This window comes from Pseudorasbora parva, chromosome 6 (genome assembly GCF_024679245.1).
Source record: "Pseudorasbora parva isolate DD20220531a chromosome 6, ASM2467924v1, whole genome shotgun sequence".
In the NCBI taxonomy this organism is placed as follows: Eukaryota; Metazoa; Chordata; class Actinopteri; order Cypriniformes; family Gobionidae; genus Pseudorasbora; species Pseudorasbora parva.
The window spans coordinates 51,339,642-51,353,808 of NC_090177.1; the positions used below are offsets into that span (position 1 = coordinate 51,339,642).

The following is a 14,167-nucleotide window of genomic DNA, read 5'->3' on the forward strand; positions in this document are numbered from 1 at the left end:
CTTGTAAATGACTTGTAACAGAATTTACAAAACATTCATAAAATGTTAGCATATCACTTGATAATCATTTATGAATGTTTTGTAAATGATTAGTTCATCATTAACTAACCACTTATAAATGACTTACAACTGAACCTTATTATAAAGTGGTACCGGCTCGTGTGACACTGAAGACTGGAATAAATTGCATTTTAAAAATATATCCAAATAGAAGATAATTATTTTAAATGATAAAAATACTTAACAATATTACTGTTTTTGCTGCATTTTGGGTCAAATAAATGCAGCCTTGTTAAGCAGTAGAATTTTTTTGAGAAACATTTACATTTACATTTATGCATTAAGCAGACGCTTTTATCCAAAGCGACTTACAACTCAGGAGAACAGGAAGCGATCCGTCAAGAAGAGGCAACGAAACACAAAAAGTGCCCTAAAAACCAAGACTTGAATACCGCTCAGAGTAGCAAAAACCAGAAAAGTGAAGAAGAAGGGAGAAATAGAGGAGGAAAGATTTTTATTTTATTTTATGTAAGATTAAGTGCTCATGGAAGAGTTTTTACCTGTCTTTTGAATGAAGCGAGTGATTCTGTCGTGCGTATGGAGGATGGAAGATCGTTCCACCAACCAGGAACAATGAAAGTAAAAGTTCTAGAGAGGGATTTCATGCCTCTCTGTGATGGTACCACAAGCCTTCGGTCATTAGCTGAGCGAAGGCTTCTGGTGGAGGTGTGGACTCGTTAGCTGAGCGAAGGCTTCTGGAGGGGGTGTAGACTCATTAGCTGAGCGAAGGCTTCTGGTGGAGGTGTGGACTCGTTAGCTGAGCGAAGGCTTCTGGTGGGGGTGTAGACTCATTAGCTGAGCGAAGGCTTCTGGTGGAGGTGTGGACTCGTTAGCTGAGCGAAGGCTTCTGGAGGGGGTGTGGACTCATTAGCTGAGCGAAGGCTTCTGGTGGGGGTGTAGACTCATTAGCTGAGCGAAGGCTTCTGGTGGGGGTGTAGACTCATTAGCTGAGCGAAGGCTTCTGGTGGGGGTGTAGACTCATTAGCTGAGCGAAGGCTTCTGGTGGAGGTGTGGACTCGTTAGCTGAGCGAAGGCTTCTGGAGGGGGTGTAGACTCATTAGCTGAGCGAAGGCTTCTGGTGGGGGTGTAGACTCATTAGCTGAGCGAAGGCTTCTGGTGGAGGTGTGGACTCGTTAGCTGAGCGAAGGCTTCTGGAGGGGGTGTAGACTCATTAGCTGAGCGAAGGCTTCTGGTGGAGGTGTGGACTCATTAGCTGAGCGAAGGCTTCTGGTGGAGGTGTAGACTCATTAGCTGAGCGAAGGCTTCTGGTGGAGGTGTGGACTCGTTAGCTGAGCGAAGGCTTCTGGAGGGGGTGTAGACTCATTAACTGAGCGAAGGCTTCTGGTGGAGGTGTGGACTCGTTAGCTGAGCGAAGGCTTCTGGAGGGGGTGTAGACTCATTAGCTGAGCGAAGGCTTCTGGTGGAGGTGTGGACTCATTAGCTGAGCGAAGGCTTCTGGTGGAGGTGTGGACTCATTAGCTGAGCGAAGGCTTCTGGTGGAGGTGTGGACTCGTTAGCTGAGCGAAGGCTTCTGGAGGGGGTGTAGACTCATTAGCTGAGCGAAGGCTTCTGGAGGGGGTGTAGACTCATTAGCTGAGCGAAGGCTTCTGGAGGGGGTGTAGACTCGTTAGCTGAGCGAAGGCTTCTGGTGGAGGTGTGGACTCGTTAGCTGAGCGAAGGCTTCTGGAGGGGGTGTAGACTCATTAGCTGAGCGAAGGCTTCTGGAGGGGGTGTAGACTCATTAGCTGAGCGAAGGCTTCTGGTGGAGGTGTGGACTCGTTAGCTGAGCGAAGGCTTCTGGTGGGGGTGTAGACTCATTAGCTGAGCGAAGGCTTCTGGGGTGCTGAGCTTGTGGAAGATCCATAAGCAAGAGTCAGGGCTTTGAATTTGATCCTGGCAGCGAGTGGCAGCCAATGCAGAGAGATGAATAGAGGTGTGACATGAGCCCTTTTGGGCTCATTGAATACAAGACGTGCTGCAGTGTTCTGGATCATTTGCAGCGGTTTGATTGCACAAGATGGAAGTCCAGCCAGAAGCGCATTGCAATAGTCAAGTCTAGAAATGACCAGGGCTTGGACAAGAAGCTGTGCTGCATGCTCCGTAAGGAACGGTCTGATCTTCCTGATGTTGTGCAATGCAAACCTGCATGACCGAGCCGTCTTCGAGATGTGGTCTTTGAAGGACAGCTGGTCATCAAAGATTACTCCAAGATTTCTGACCGACCCTGAAGGAGTAATCAAAGATGAACCTAGCTGGATGTTAAAATCGTGTTGTATGGTGGGGTTAGCAGGGAAAACAAGCAGCTCAGTCTTTGCTAGATTGAGCTGCAGGTGATGTTTTTCATCCATGCCGAGATGTCCGCCAGACAGCTTGAGATTTGTGCAACAAAAACAACAAAAAAAACAATGAGAAGTCAGGCAAATGGTCACAGAAAAAGCTGAATATGACAATGAAACTAAACAAGACAAGGTTGTGGTATGCGACTCCTTCACTGACCTTCACTGACATTCACACAGGTCTCCTTGTTGACGATCCCTAGATGGCGGTACTTATGATGTCCCTGAAGCAGCCGAGCTGGATCTACTATACATGTTTAGTGTTGGCAACCCTAGCTGTGGTGAATGCACAGGTAAGTGCACTCCCTCAGACAAAATGTGGAGTGTAACCAGATGCATTTCATGAGATTAAGGGAAAAAAATTCTTTATATCTTTTTAGAAAATTATTTTATGAACCGTTATTCCAAATATAGGAGGTGCTACAACCCAAACCTGAGAAGATTTTAACTGAAGACACTAAAGGAAACACAAAAAATCCAGGTAAGATTTAAAATCATTAGAAGGACAAATTGTCTCAGGTTACGTATGTAACCCGGTTAAGAGGGGTGTGAGACGCTGTGTCATGCTGTGGGTATGACTGCTGCAGAACTGGTATCTGAAGCAAAACACACAACAATTGTGAGGTCTGGGGACAGTGTGATAAGTCAGTGAGTCCATAAATGAGCCTGTATGTCACAGAATAACCAGATTCTAATTGTATGAAGGAAGACTTTCTCTTGGTACGGCAATTCATGTGGTGAAGGGAAGAAAACTTTAAGTAAAATAGGATGGCCAGTCATACATTTTTCTTGTGCTGGGAGCTCTGGAATTTAAAACTCTGTCAACATCCTCAGTTGAGAGATCAGAATCTATGAGCTGATCCCTTTCATGGCCGTCTCATACAGCTTCACGTCTGCGTAACTACACCATAACACCTGATGCATTTATATGGAGTCACAGCAGCAGCTCCAAAGCATAGTGAGCATTTTACATTTACATTTACATTTAATCATTTAGCAGACGCTTTTATCCAAAGCAACTTACAAAAAAGGGGAGAGCAATAGAAGCAACGAAACAGAGAAGGCCAACAACCTGTAAGAGCTGTAAGAAATCTCAATTAATTAGTTCAAGTTCAAGTTCAAGTTCAATTTTATTTATATAGCACATTTCCCACAGCCCCCAGGCTGACCAAAGTGCTTTACAGAAGGTCAAGAATAGCATACATACATAAAAATAAAACCAGAAGAGAGTAAAAAATAAAAAGGACAACTTTTAAAAGTCAAACACATCAGGGTAATAAGTACGCTAAAGTAAATAGAAAAGTTTTTAACAGTGACTTAAAAATAGACAGGGTAGGGGCCAGCCTGATCTCTAAAGGCAGGGTATTCCAGAGTCGTGGCCCTGCTACCGCAAATGCACGCTCACCTCTACGCTTCAGTCTAGCGCGTGGAACGACCAGCAAAGCATGATCACAAGAACGGAGTCTTCTGGAAGGAGTATAGGAGTGAAGGAGTTCTGATAGATAGACAGGCGCTTTGTTATGAAGGGATTTATAGACGAAGAGGAGAATTTTAAAATCTATTCTCTGACAAATCGGCAGCCAATGAAGTGATCTAAGAATAGGAGTGACATGTTCATATTTACGACGCTTTAAAAGAAATCTGGCAGCAGCATTTTGGACAAGCTGAAGTCGTGCAATTTGAGATTTAGATATACCGCAATATAAAGAATTGCAGTAATCTAGACGCGATGTAACAAACGCATGAACAGCCATTTCTAGAGTTTTCGGGGAGAGAAAGTTTTTAATTTTAGACAGAAGACGAAGCTGATAAAAACTAGAACCAATGACGGAGGAGATATGTCTGTCAAATTTTAAATGCTGGTCAAAAATAATACCTAGGTTCTGGACCCTTGTTGATCTAAAAGCGGATAAACTTTCTAGCTCAGGGCTTATATGCTGAGTGTTGTCATTGGGACTGAATACAATGACCTCAGTTTTGTCCTCGTTTAAGAAGAGGAAGTTTTGGGCTAGCCATAATTTAACCTCCTCTAAACAATGGAGAAGAGAGGTGATCGCAGTTGAATTATTTTTCTTGACAGGAAGATAGATTTGAGTGTCATCTGCGTAGAAATGAAAGGACACACCATGCTTTCTTAGAATATAGCCCAGAGGCAGCATGTACAGAGAAAATAAAGAGGGTGCTAAAATAGAGCCTTGAGGGAGGCCACAGGTCAGAGGGGTGGGGGAGGAGGAAAAATTGCCCAGTTTCACTGAAAACTTTCTGTCAGATAGGTAAGAATGAAACCATTTCAGTGCATTTGCTTTTAGGCCTACCCAGGACTCTAGTCTAGATAATAGTAAGGAGTGGTCTATGGTATCAAAAGCAGCCGACAGATCTAAGAGAATAAGAACCACAGAGTCCCCAGAGTCAGTGGAGATGTAGATGTCATTAACAACTCTCAGAAGGGCAGACTCAGTGCTGTGAGCGGATTTAAAACCAGACCGAAAAACCTCATAAATAGAATTACTAGACATAAAGTGTTGAAGTTGATTCAGCACAATTTTCTCTAAAACTTTTGAAATAAAAGGCAGAACAGAAATGGGACGAAATTTTTTTAGGACAGTGGGGTCCAGAGAAGACTTCTTGAGCAGAGGAGTGACTGTAGCGACTTTAAGGTCAGCAGGAACAGAACCCGTTAGGAGACACTTATTAACAAGAGATAGCAGACCAGACCCAATCGAATCAATAATCAATTTTAAAAATTTGGGGTGAATAATATCGCCAGGACAAAAGGAAGGTTTAATTTTGTCAATAACTTCCTTCAACTCCTGGAGATTGATGGGTTCAAAAGTGTCCAGAAATACATAGGCGGGTGACATGATTGGAGAATTAGCTAACGTTAAGGTGGGACGGACGTCAAGTCTTAAGTTTGTAATTTTGTCACTGAAGTATCTCAAGAAGTTTTCACAGAGAGCATCAGAAGCCACCGGTGGGGTGTTCACGGAAGGATTGGTAACAGATTGAATAATAGAAAACAGAACCTTAGGTTTAGAGTGATTGGTTCCAATTAATTTGGAGAAGTATGCAGCTTTAGCACACTTGGCTGCAGCCTGGTATGAAATTAGCGAGTCTCTGAACATTTGAAGAGAGATATGCAGCCTGTCTTGTTTCCATTTACGTTCTGCCTTCCTGCAGTTTTGTCTCAAAAGGCGGGTAGCAGAGTTTTGCCACAGTATGGTTTTGGATTTCAGTTTGTGAGGCTTAAGTGGTGCAGTTGCATTTGCTACCTTAAGCCAGACAGAGTTCAGAAGGCTCAGATGTTGATCAGCATCCAAGTCAAGAAATGGTTGAGCCAAATTTAATTGTGAGGAACAATACTCTTCAAAGCACAAGTTGAAATTTGTGCTAAACTGAGGAGAATAGAAACGAGAAAGATTAACAGTTGTACTAGAAGAAAGTGACAGCTCTGGAAGGGATAGTGTGAATAATATAGGCTTATGATCAGAAATCATAAAATCTGAGAGCACAACATCTGTCACATCAAACCCATATGATAGTACAAGGTCCAACGTATGACCCAAAATATGTGTAGAGTCACTGATCCACTGTGAGAGATTAAAATCATTAATAATGTTAAGAAACTCGTGTGATAAGGGGTTAGAAGGACAGCAGACATGGACATTAAAGTCGCCCACCAATAGGAAGCGGTCATAATTTATGGCAATATTGCCAATCAGTTCAGTGAAATGCTGTATAAAGTCCTTAGTGGAGTGCAGAGGACGATAAATCACCACTAAACATACAGGACCGTTCCAGTCCAAGTGAAGAAACTGAGCTTCGAAGCTGGAGAAGGCCGTTCCAGGGACCAATCGACAGCGTGCAGAGAGCGAGTTCCGTAAAATAGTTACTATGCCACCCCCGCGGCCACTCGGACGAGGAGAGTTAAAAAATGTACAGTCAGTCGGGATCAGTTCAGAAAACGGAGTTAGATTACCAACCTTTATCCATGATTCCGTGATAAACATAAAATCCAAGTTGTGTGCTGAATAAAAGTCATTTAGAAGGAAGGTCTTGTTCACCAGAGAACGGGCATTTAATAATGCCATCTTCGGTGGAGGGATAGTAGCGGGAGATGAGGACGCTCTTTCCAGCGTGCGCAGATTACTGTGAGTCACTCCCCGTCCCCGACATCCGGAGCCGAGGCCGATGTGGTGGACACCGGAACGAAAAACCGGGCTTGGGTGCACAGGGAGCACATGACGAAGCCACCAGTGTGCCACGTCCCGTGGGCGCCAGGTAGAACCGCCGTGAAGTGATGCGGGTGAAGGATCCGAGAGAAAGCCAGCCCTTAGATGAGCTTTTAGCTTCACGATGTAACCTCCGCGGTTTCCTCGTTTCCTCCTTCGTTTTTTCTGCGGGATGCTGAGGGGCCATCGGCGAATATGCCATGGGACAGCCGATGTGGACGACTCATCAGTCTTGTTAAAAGAGCAGTCCACATCTAGAGTGTAAACAGTTGAAAGTGAGGTCGCAACCGAGTTGCGAATATCCAAAAGTGCTTGACGGTCATAGGTTAAAAGCGTGTGACAGTTTAAAAATAAAACAGACAACCAGACGAGCAACCAGAAGAGCGGCAGACGGCAAGCCCAACACACAGGCGCCATCGCCATCGTCATCGGATCCAGCATCCTGTGTGTGCACAATACACATACACAATACACATACACAATACACATAATTAGCACAATACACAATACACATAATTAGCACAATACACAATACACATAATTATCACAATACACAATACACAATACACATAATTAGCACAATACACAATTATTATTATTATTATTATTTTATTTTTATTTTTTTAGACATCTACAACAAAAACTCACGTACGCAAAATGCCGAACACTGGATTTTGATAGCTATGATAACAACCCATTAGGACTAAGGCTGTGGCCCCAGCTGTTGTCGGTGTTGTCAGTGGCCCAATGGGTTGGTTTTGTATTCTAGCTAAACGCGCAGCAATAGCCATCTACAACAAAAACTCACGTACGCAAAATACAGAACACTGGATTCTGATAGTTATGATAACTATGTAACATACCCGCCTGAACGCACAAATCCGGGTGAGAGACGTAGATATGATCCAGGAATTTTTATTACAAATACATCTTTTTTGATTTTTAGAAGTAGGTCATTTATAAACGTTATAGTCTTGAAAGTTTGTTAACGCAGGGTGTGTAAAACATTTGCATGTAAATGGTAAACAACACACACAACCTTGAAAATGCTTGGGGTTACGTGACCATCACCCTGTTCCCTGATAAAATGGAACGAGATGCTGCAAAAGTGCATATGGGAATGTGTCTTTATCGTAACCAGCTGCGAATAGTGTGTTTAACATGTCAATGAAATTTACCCAGAAGTATTATAGCCTCTCTTGGAGACGTCACTCGCACACCTGCTACATGAGGCTTTAAACAGATGAGCCCCAGCTGCAAGCCTTCAGGTCTTTTAGTTTAAAGAGCAGTCCTGGGATATCATCAGCATAGCACTATGCTTGATGCCGTCTGGACCCCCTGCAGTTGTGTATGTGTGCACAAGGACGCACGAGGCCTCAGACATTAGCTTGTGATGTCGACTCAAGAACATTAGAACCCGGAGTGCTTTATAAATAAAGAAAGAAGGAAATAGAAAGTATTGGATTTTCCCCATTTCTCTGTCTTTATCCACATCAAATGTTACTATCGATATAGCCTCTGACATCTTACGGTCCTATTTGTCTGACGCCAGTCCGATACATTCTTTCTCATCTTCATCTTCGCTCAGTTGTAAATTAGGGAGAACAACTGTACAGGCGAATAAAATTTTATTGCAATATTTTCTTGTTTAACACTGTGAAGTTACTTTGAAAGAATCGTCATTGTAAAAGCCTACAGTATATAAATAAAGTTGACTTGACTGAATAGTAAATCATTTGTAACTCTAATGACAGCAGTCTCAGTACTATGATATGGTCTAAATTCTGACTAGAAATCCTCACATATACCATTTATTTCTAAAAAGGAGCATAGTTGTGAGGACACTGCCTTTTCTAGTATTTTTTGACAGAATCTTTTATCTTCAGAAGCAATCTTTAGTCACAGCGGTGATAGTCTTATAGGTGATTTATAGGTCAGAATTTCAACAATATCAACATTTATTCCATGTGACATTATTAGGTCTAACGTAAGATTACGGCAATGAGTGGGTCCTCACTGACTATGTTTACATGGACAACAATACTCTGATATTAATCTGATTAAGACAATACTCTGATTAAGAGGCTACCATGTAAACAGCGATTTTTAATGACTTTAGTCCGATTAAAGTCATAATCAAACTAAACGTAAATTGGATTAAGATGTGGAGTATGCCTATTTTAGTCGCATTATTGGAGAGCATTACAGACATGTACACACCTTAATCTTACTATTCGCCTTATTCACCTGGCGGCCATTTTGAAAACTCTAACGCTGTTGTGGGGGACACAAACCCGGAAGTTGGACTCCGATACAGTACTAATCAATAGCAGCATTCTGTGTCACTCACTTTCTGCCTGCTGTGTGTAACAAAATCATGTAATGCATCACTGATAATATGTTTATGTAATATAGTTTTCATTTGTTAATGTTTTTTAATTTTCCTCCTAATGTAATTTCTAATGTTCTGCCCTTTTCTGGTACGTTTTTTCATACTTACAAAATACAAGCAGGCCATTTGTATTCCTCCATACCAATAAATGTACATAGTTACCATTTACAAACCTAGACCAGTATGCCTATCAATGTTTTTGAATGACTTATTTCTTTCTGATGTTCTGACCAGTTGTAAAGTTATGAAAGACATCATCCATGTGTCATAAAATTGTACTTTATTCTTTAGATAAATGGACATTTTATTTTACATATATGAAGATCCAGTAGCTTATACATACACATATCTCCCACATGTAAATTAACTGTATCAACTATAATACTGATCTGCCCACGGTGACACTATATGATAGATTAAAATAAGCTGATAACATCACCGTTTTCTCCAGAATGACTGCAGCCGAATCAAATTTTGTTGCAATATTGTCCTGTTTACACCGTGAAGCTGCTTTGAAACAATCGGTATTGTAAAAGCGCTAAATAAAGCTGACTTGACATGTCCCAGTCTTGCTATTGCTTGAGTCTTTCGAGCTTCGTCTGTAGTAAAATGCAGAAATTACGACCAGGATCCCTTCTGATATTTTTTTAATCCACTCTCCATGTAATCCCTTATCCTCCGGAAAACGGTGAAAGGTTTGTCCTCTGTAGGATTTTTTCCTGAGTGACGAAGTGCAGTGAAACAGAATGCTGCTACTGTTTAGTACTGTATCGGAGTCCAGCTTCCGGGTTTGTGTACCCCACAACAGCGTTAGAGTTTTCAAAATGGCCGCCAGGTGAAAGAGGCGAATTAACGTTGTGTCGGAGATTTCGGCGCATTTAGTGATAGGACGCATAATGTTACGCACACCAGGCAAGTGCAGAGGGGAGGGCTTTGGGGGTTCGAGCCCCTGGCCTTTTTAAAAATTAATCAAAAGTGCCCATCTCAACAATAGTCAATAATATTGTGGCCAAAAAAACATAATTTTATTTATAATTAATATAACAACGTGTACAAAACAGTAACAAATGGCGGAAAAGTCCTTTTTATCTTTTATGTATCTGTCAGTCGTTGCCATAACGCGTTGCTGTGGGTAGCATGTGTTTTGCTTGACTGTTCATTCTGAACACTGCGTCTATTATGCTTATTGTAAAAGTAAAATACAATATGTTTGTATCTGTAATTGCGAACCAGATAAATGGGTCATTCAGTGAGCGCCTGTGGCTCGACGGCAGGATTAATCAAAGCTATCATTCTAAATGTAGGCTGTCAAGAAGGAGGAAAGAGGGGCAGTGTCTATTAAAAAAAACTGAAAGAGACAAAACATAAAATTACAAAAATAAAATAGAAATATAGCTGCAAGCAGCAATTACGGGGCCAAGCGCAAAGAAGAAAAAAGAAATGCCATCATGGCTGGGAGAAAAAGGCTGCAACAATGAACCATTAAATACCTATTAGCATAAGCTTAGACAAAATAGATATAGAATTATACATGAAATAAAATAAAAATATATAAAATTATAATGTATCACTTTTGACCAATAGGTGGAGCTGGGATCGAATTAATGAGGTGTGGTCAGAATGGTCAGAAACTTTTTGAGTACCTTCGGGGCATGGTCCAGAAGACACACACAGAGTTTCGTAATGATATGCCAAAGCCTTATTAAAACAAAGGAATCATATTTTGTTTCCAAACTTCTGAAGCTGGTTTCATCTCGATCAGACTAGCGGTTTCGAAGACATGTTTTTTAAGTGCTAAATCACAATACTGCACAAACCATACATTGAACCCTGGCGAGTCTGGTATCAATGAACTTGGCAAGGATTCAGGAGACAAAAAAAGTTACTCCTATGAAAACAAGTCAACTACACCCAACGTTAAAAGCATTTGAAAAAAAGATTATCCACTAGGGGGCGCTGTTTCGAAACTACTCAGGGTACCTCAGGGCATTGTGTTGATGACCCATACTGAGTTTCGTCAACCTGAAATATATTACTAAGACCAGAAAATATGGCTAAGCGAAGCTGAAAAAAACTTTTTCACACACCCCTCGTTCTATTGGGAGGGGTGGGGGTACTGGTTTGCTTATCTCAAATGATTGGAAATTTGATCCCTTACCATCTCTATCGGCCAGTTCATTTGAATCGCACTCAATCACTATTACTCACCCTGTTAAAATCCATGTGGTAGTGGTCTATCGTCCTCCAGGTCACCTCGGTAACTTTGTGGAGGAGTTGGATGTGTTACTTTCTAGCTTCCCTGAGGATGGCACTCCACTGATTCTGCTTGGTGACTTCAACATTCATCTTGATAAACACCTAGCTGCAGACTTCAGCACTCTACTGACTTCATTTGACCCTAAGTTAGTATCTACTACGGCTACTCACAGATCAGGTAACCAATTAGACCTGGTCTACACACGCAACTGCTCCACAGACAACACTTTAGTTACTCCATTACACACCTCAGACCACTTTCTCATCACTCTTAACCTCATACTGACTCCTGATACAACACATACTCCTACACAGATTACCTTTCGGCGTAATCTACGCTCACTCTCTCCCTCTCGCCTATCCACTATGGTTTCATCTTCACTCCCTCCACCTGCTCAGTTCTCAGCATTGGACACTAACAGTGCTACTGACACTCTTTGCTCCACTCTAACATCCTACTTAGACAGTTTTTGCCCCCTTTCATCCAGACCAGCCCGCCCCACCCCATCTGCCCCCTGGCTGTCTGATGTTCTCCGTGAACATCGCTCTGGACTCAGGGCGGCAGAGAGGAAATGGCGGAAATCTAAAAACTATACTGACCTTGCCTTGTGTCAGTCTCTTCTCTCTTCTTTCTCTTTCTCTAAACAACATACTACCACATATCATGATGCTTGCACCTCCATGCTTCACTGTCTTCACTGTGTACTGTGGCTTGAATTCAGAGTTTGGGGGTAGTCTCACAAACTGCCTGTGGCCCTTGGACCCAAAAAGAACAATTTTACTCTCATCAGTCCACAAAATGTTCCTCCATTTCTCTTTAGGCCAGTTGATGTGTTCTTTGGCAAATTGTAACCTCTTCTGCACATGCCTTTTTTTTAACAGAGGGACTTTGCGGGGGATTCTTGAAAATAGATTAGCTTCACACAGACGTCTTCTAACTGTCACAGTACTTACAGGTAACTCCAGACTGTCTTTGATCATCCTGGAGGTGATCATTGGCTGAGCCTTTGCCATTCTGGTTATTCTTCTATCCATTTTGATGGTTGTCTTCCGTTTTCTTCCACGTCTCTCTGGTTTTGCTCTCCATTTTAAGGCATTGGAGATTATTTTAGCTGAACAGCCTATCATTTTTTGCACCTCTTTATAGGTTTTCCCCTCTCTAATCAACTTTTTAATCAAAGTACACTGTTCTTCTGAACAATGTCTTGAACGACCCATTTTCCTCAGCTTTCAAATGCATGTTCAACAAGTGTTGGCTTCATCCTTAAATAGGGGCCACCTGATTCACACCTGTTTCTTCACAAAATTGATGACCTCAGTGATTGAATGCCGCACTGCTATTTTTTTGAACACACCCCTTTCAACTAATTCAACTAATTGCCCAATTGCACAGCCTTAAGAGCGTGCATATCATGAATGCTGGGTCTCATTTGTTTTCTGAGAATCTACTGAACCTACTGGTAACTTGTTTGCCACGTAGCAATAAAAAATATACTAAAAACCTTGATTATTCTGGTTAGTCACATTGTACTGCTATTATTTTGAACAAGACTGTATATATACAGTGGATAATGAGTGCAGCAGGTGACGGTGATCCAATCCCAGTAATCAGTGACCCCGCCTCCAACACAACCACACACACATAGAGAGGAAAGAGACGATGAATTAGTGAACCGTGACACTCTCTGTGTTTCTCGAACAGAACAACCTCCTGGACAACAACCAATCCAGCTTCCAAAGCCGCCATTCGACTGAGACTGCCTTGCTCTCGGTAACTGAGGCACTGAGACTGGCAAAAGCAGCTTCCAAATCCTCAGTGCTCATCCTGCTGGATCTGTCTGCTGCTTCTGATACAGTTAACCACCAGATCCTCCTGTCAACACTTAAGAAGACAGGGATCTCAGGAACTGCTCTCCAGTGGTTCAGGTCTTACCTCTCTGGTAGGTCCTACAGGGTGTCATGGAGAGGTGTAGTGTCTAAGTCACATCATCTAGCTACTGGGGTTCCCCAGGGCTCAGTGCTTGGACCACTTCTCTTCTCCATCTACATGTCATCATTAGGCTCTGTCATTCAGAAACACGGCTTCTCCTATCACTGCTATGCTGATGACACTCAACTCTACTTCTCAGTTCAACCAGATGATCCTAAAGTCAGCGTTCTTATCGCTTTTACTTGTTGTCTCAACCAACCCAGCACTTCATCAAAATGTATCCATTCAGCTCGGTTCATCAACCATATCTCCATCAAGGACAGCCAGAAACCTTGGAGTTGTGATTGATGACCAGTTAAACTTCACTGGCCACATTACTGCAACAGCCCGCTCCGGCAGATTTGCTTTATACAACATTAGAAAGATTAGACCCTTCCTATCAGAACAGGCTGCACAACTCCTGGTTCAAGCTCTTGTTCTCTCCAGACTGGACTATTGTAATGCTCTTCTGGCTGGGCTTCCAGCATGCACTATCAAACCCTTGCAGCTGATCCAGAATGCAGCGGCGAGAGTGGTCTTTAATGAGCCGAAGAGAGTGCATGTTACGCCTCTCTTCATCAGACTGCACTGGTTGCCAATGGCTGCTCGCATCAAATTCAAGGCACTAGTTCTCGCCTTCAAAACAACCACTGGCTCTTCACCAATATACCTAAACTCACTTGTTCAGACTTACACACCCTCCAGAAGCTTGCGTTCTGCGGGTGAGCGATGCCTCGTGGTTCCATCCCAAAGAGGCATGAAATCTCTCTCACAGACATTTTCCTGGACCGTTCCCACCTGGTGGAATGACCTGCCGATCTCAATTTGTGCTACCGAGTCTGTAGCCATTTTTAAAAAAACATCTTAAGACACATCTCTTACAATTGCACCTGACCAATAAAGAACAGCACTTAACTATCCATTA

At 42.4% G+C, this 14,167-nt stretch overlaps 1 protein-coding gene across 1 annotated transcript in view; it reads left to right on the forward strand.

The window, feature by feature from the left end:
* The window catches only part of LOC137079105 (neoverrucotoxin subunit alpha-like), a 98,125-nt gene that overhangs the window by 37,533 nt on the left and 46,425 nt on the right, over positions 1 to 14,167 (forward strand). The window contains exons 2-3 of the mRNA XM_067447069.1: positions 2,577 to 2,689; positions 2,811 to 2,877. Of these exons, the coding sequence (XP_067303170.1) occupies positions 2,600 to 2,689; positions 2,811 to 2,877 (157 nt within the window). The 5' untranslated portion in view covers positions 2,577 to 2,599. The remainder of the gene's footprint in view (positions 1 to 2,576; positions 2,690 to 2,810; positions 2,878 to 14,167) is intronic.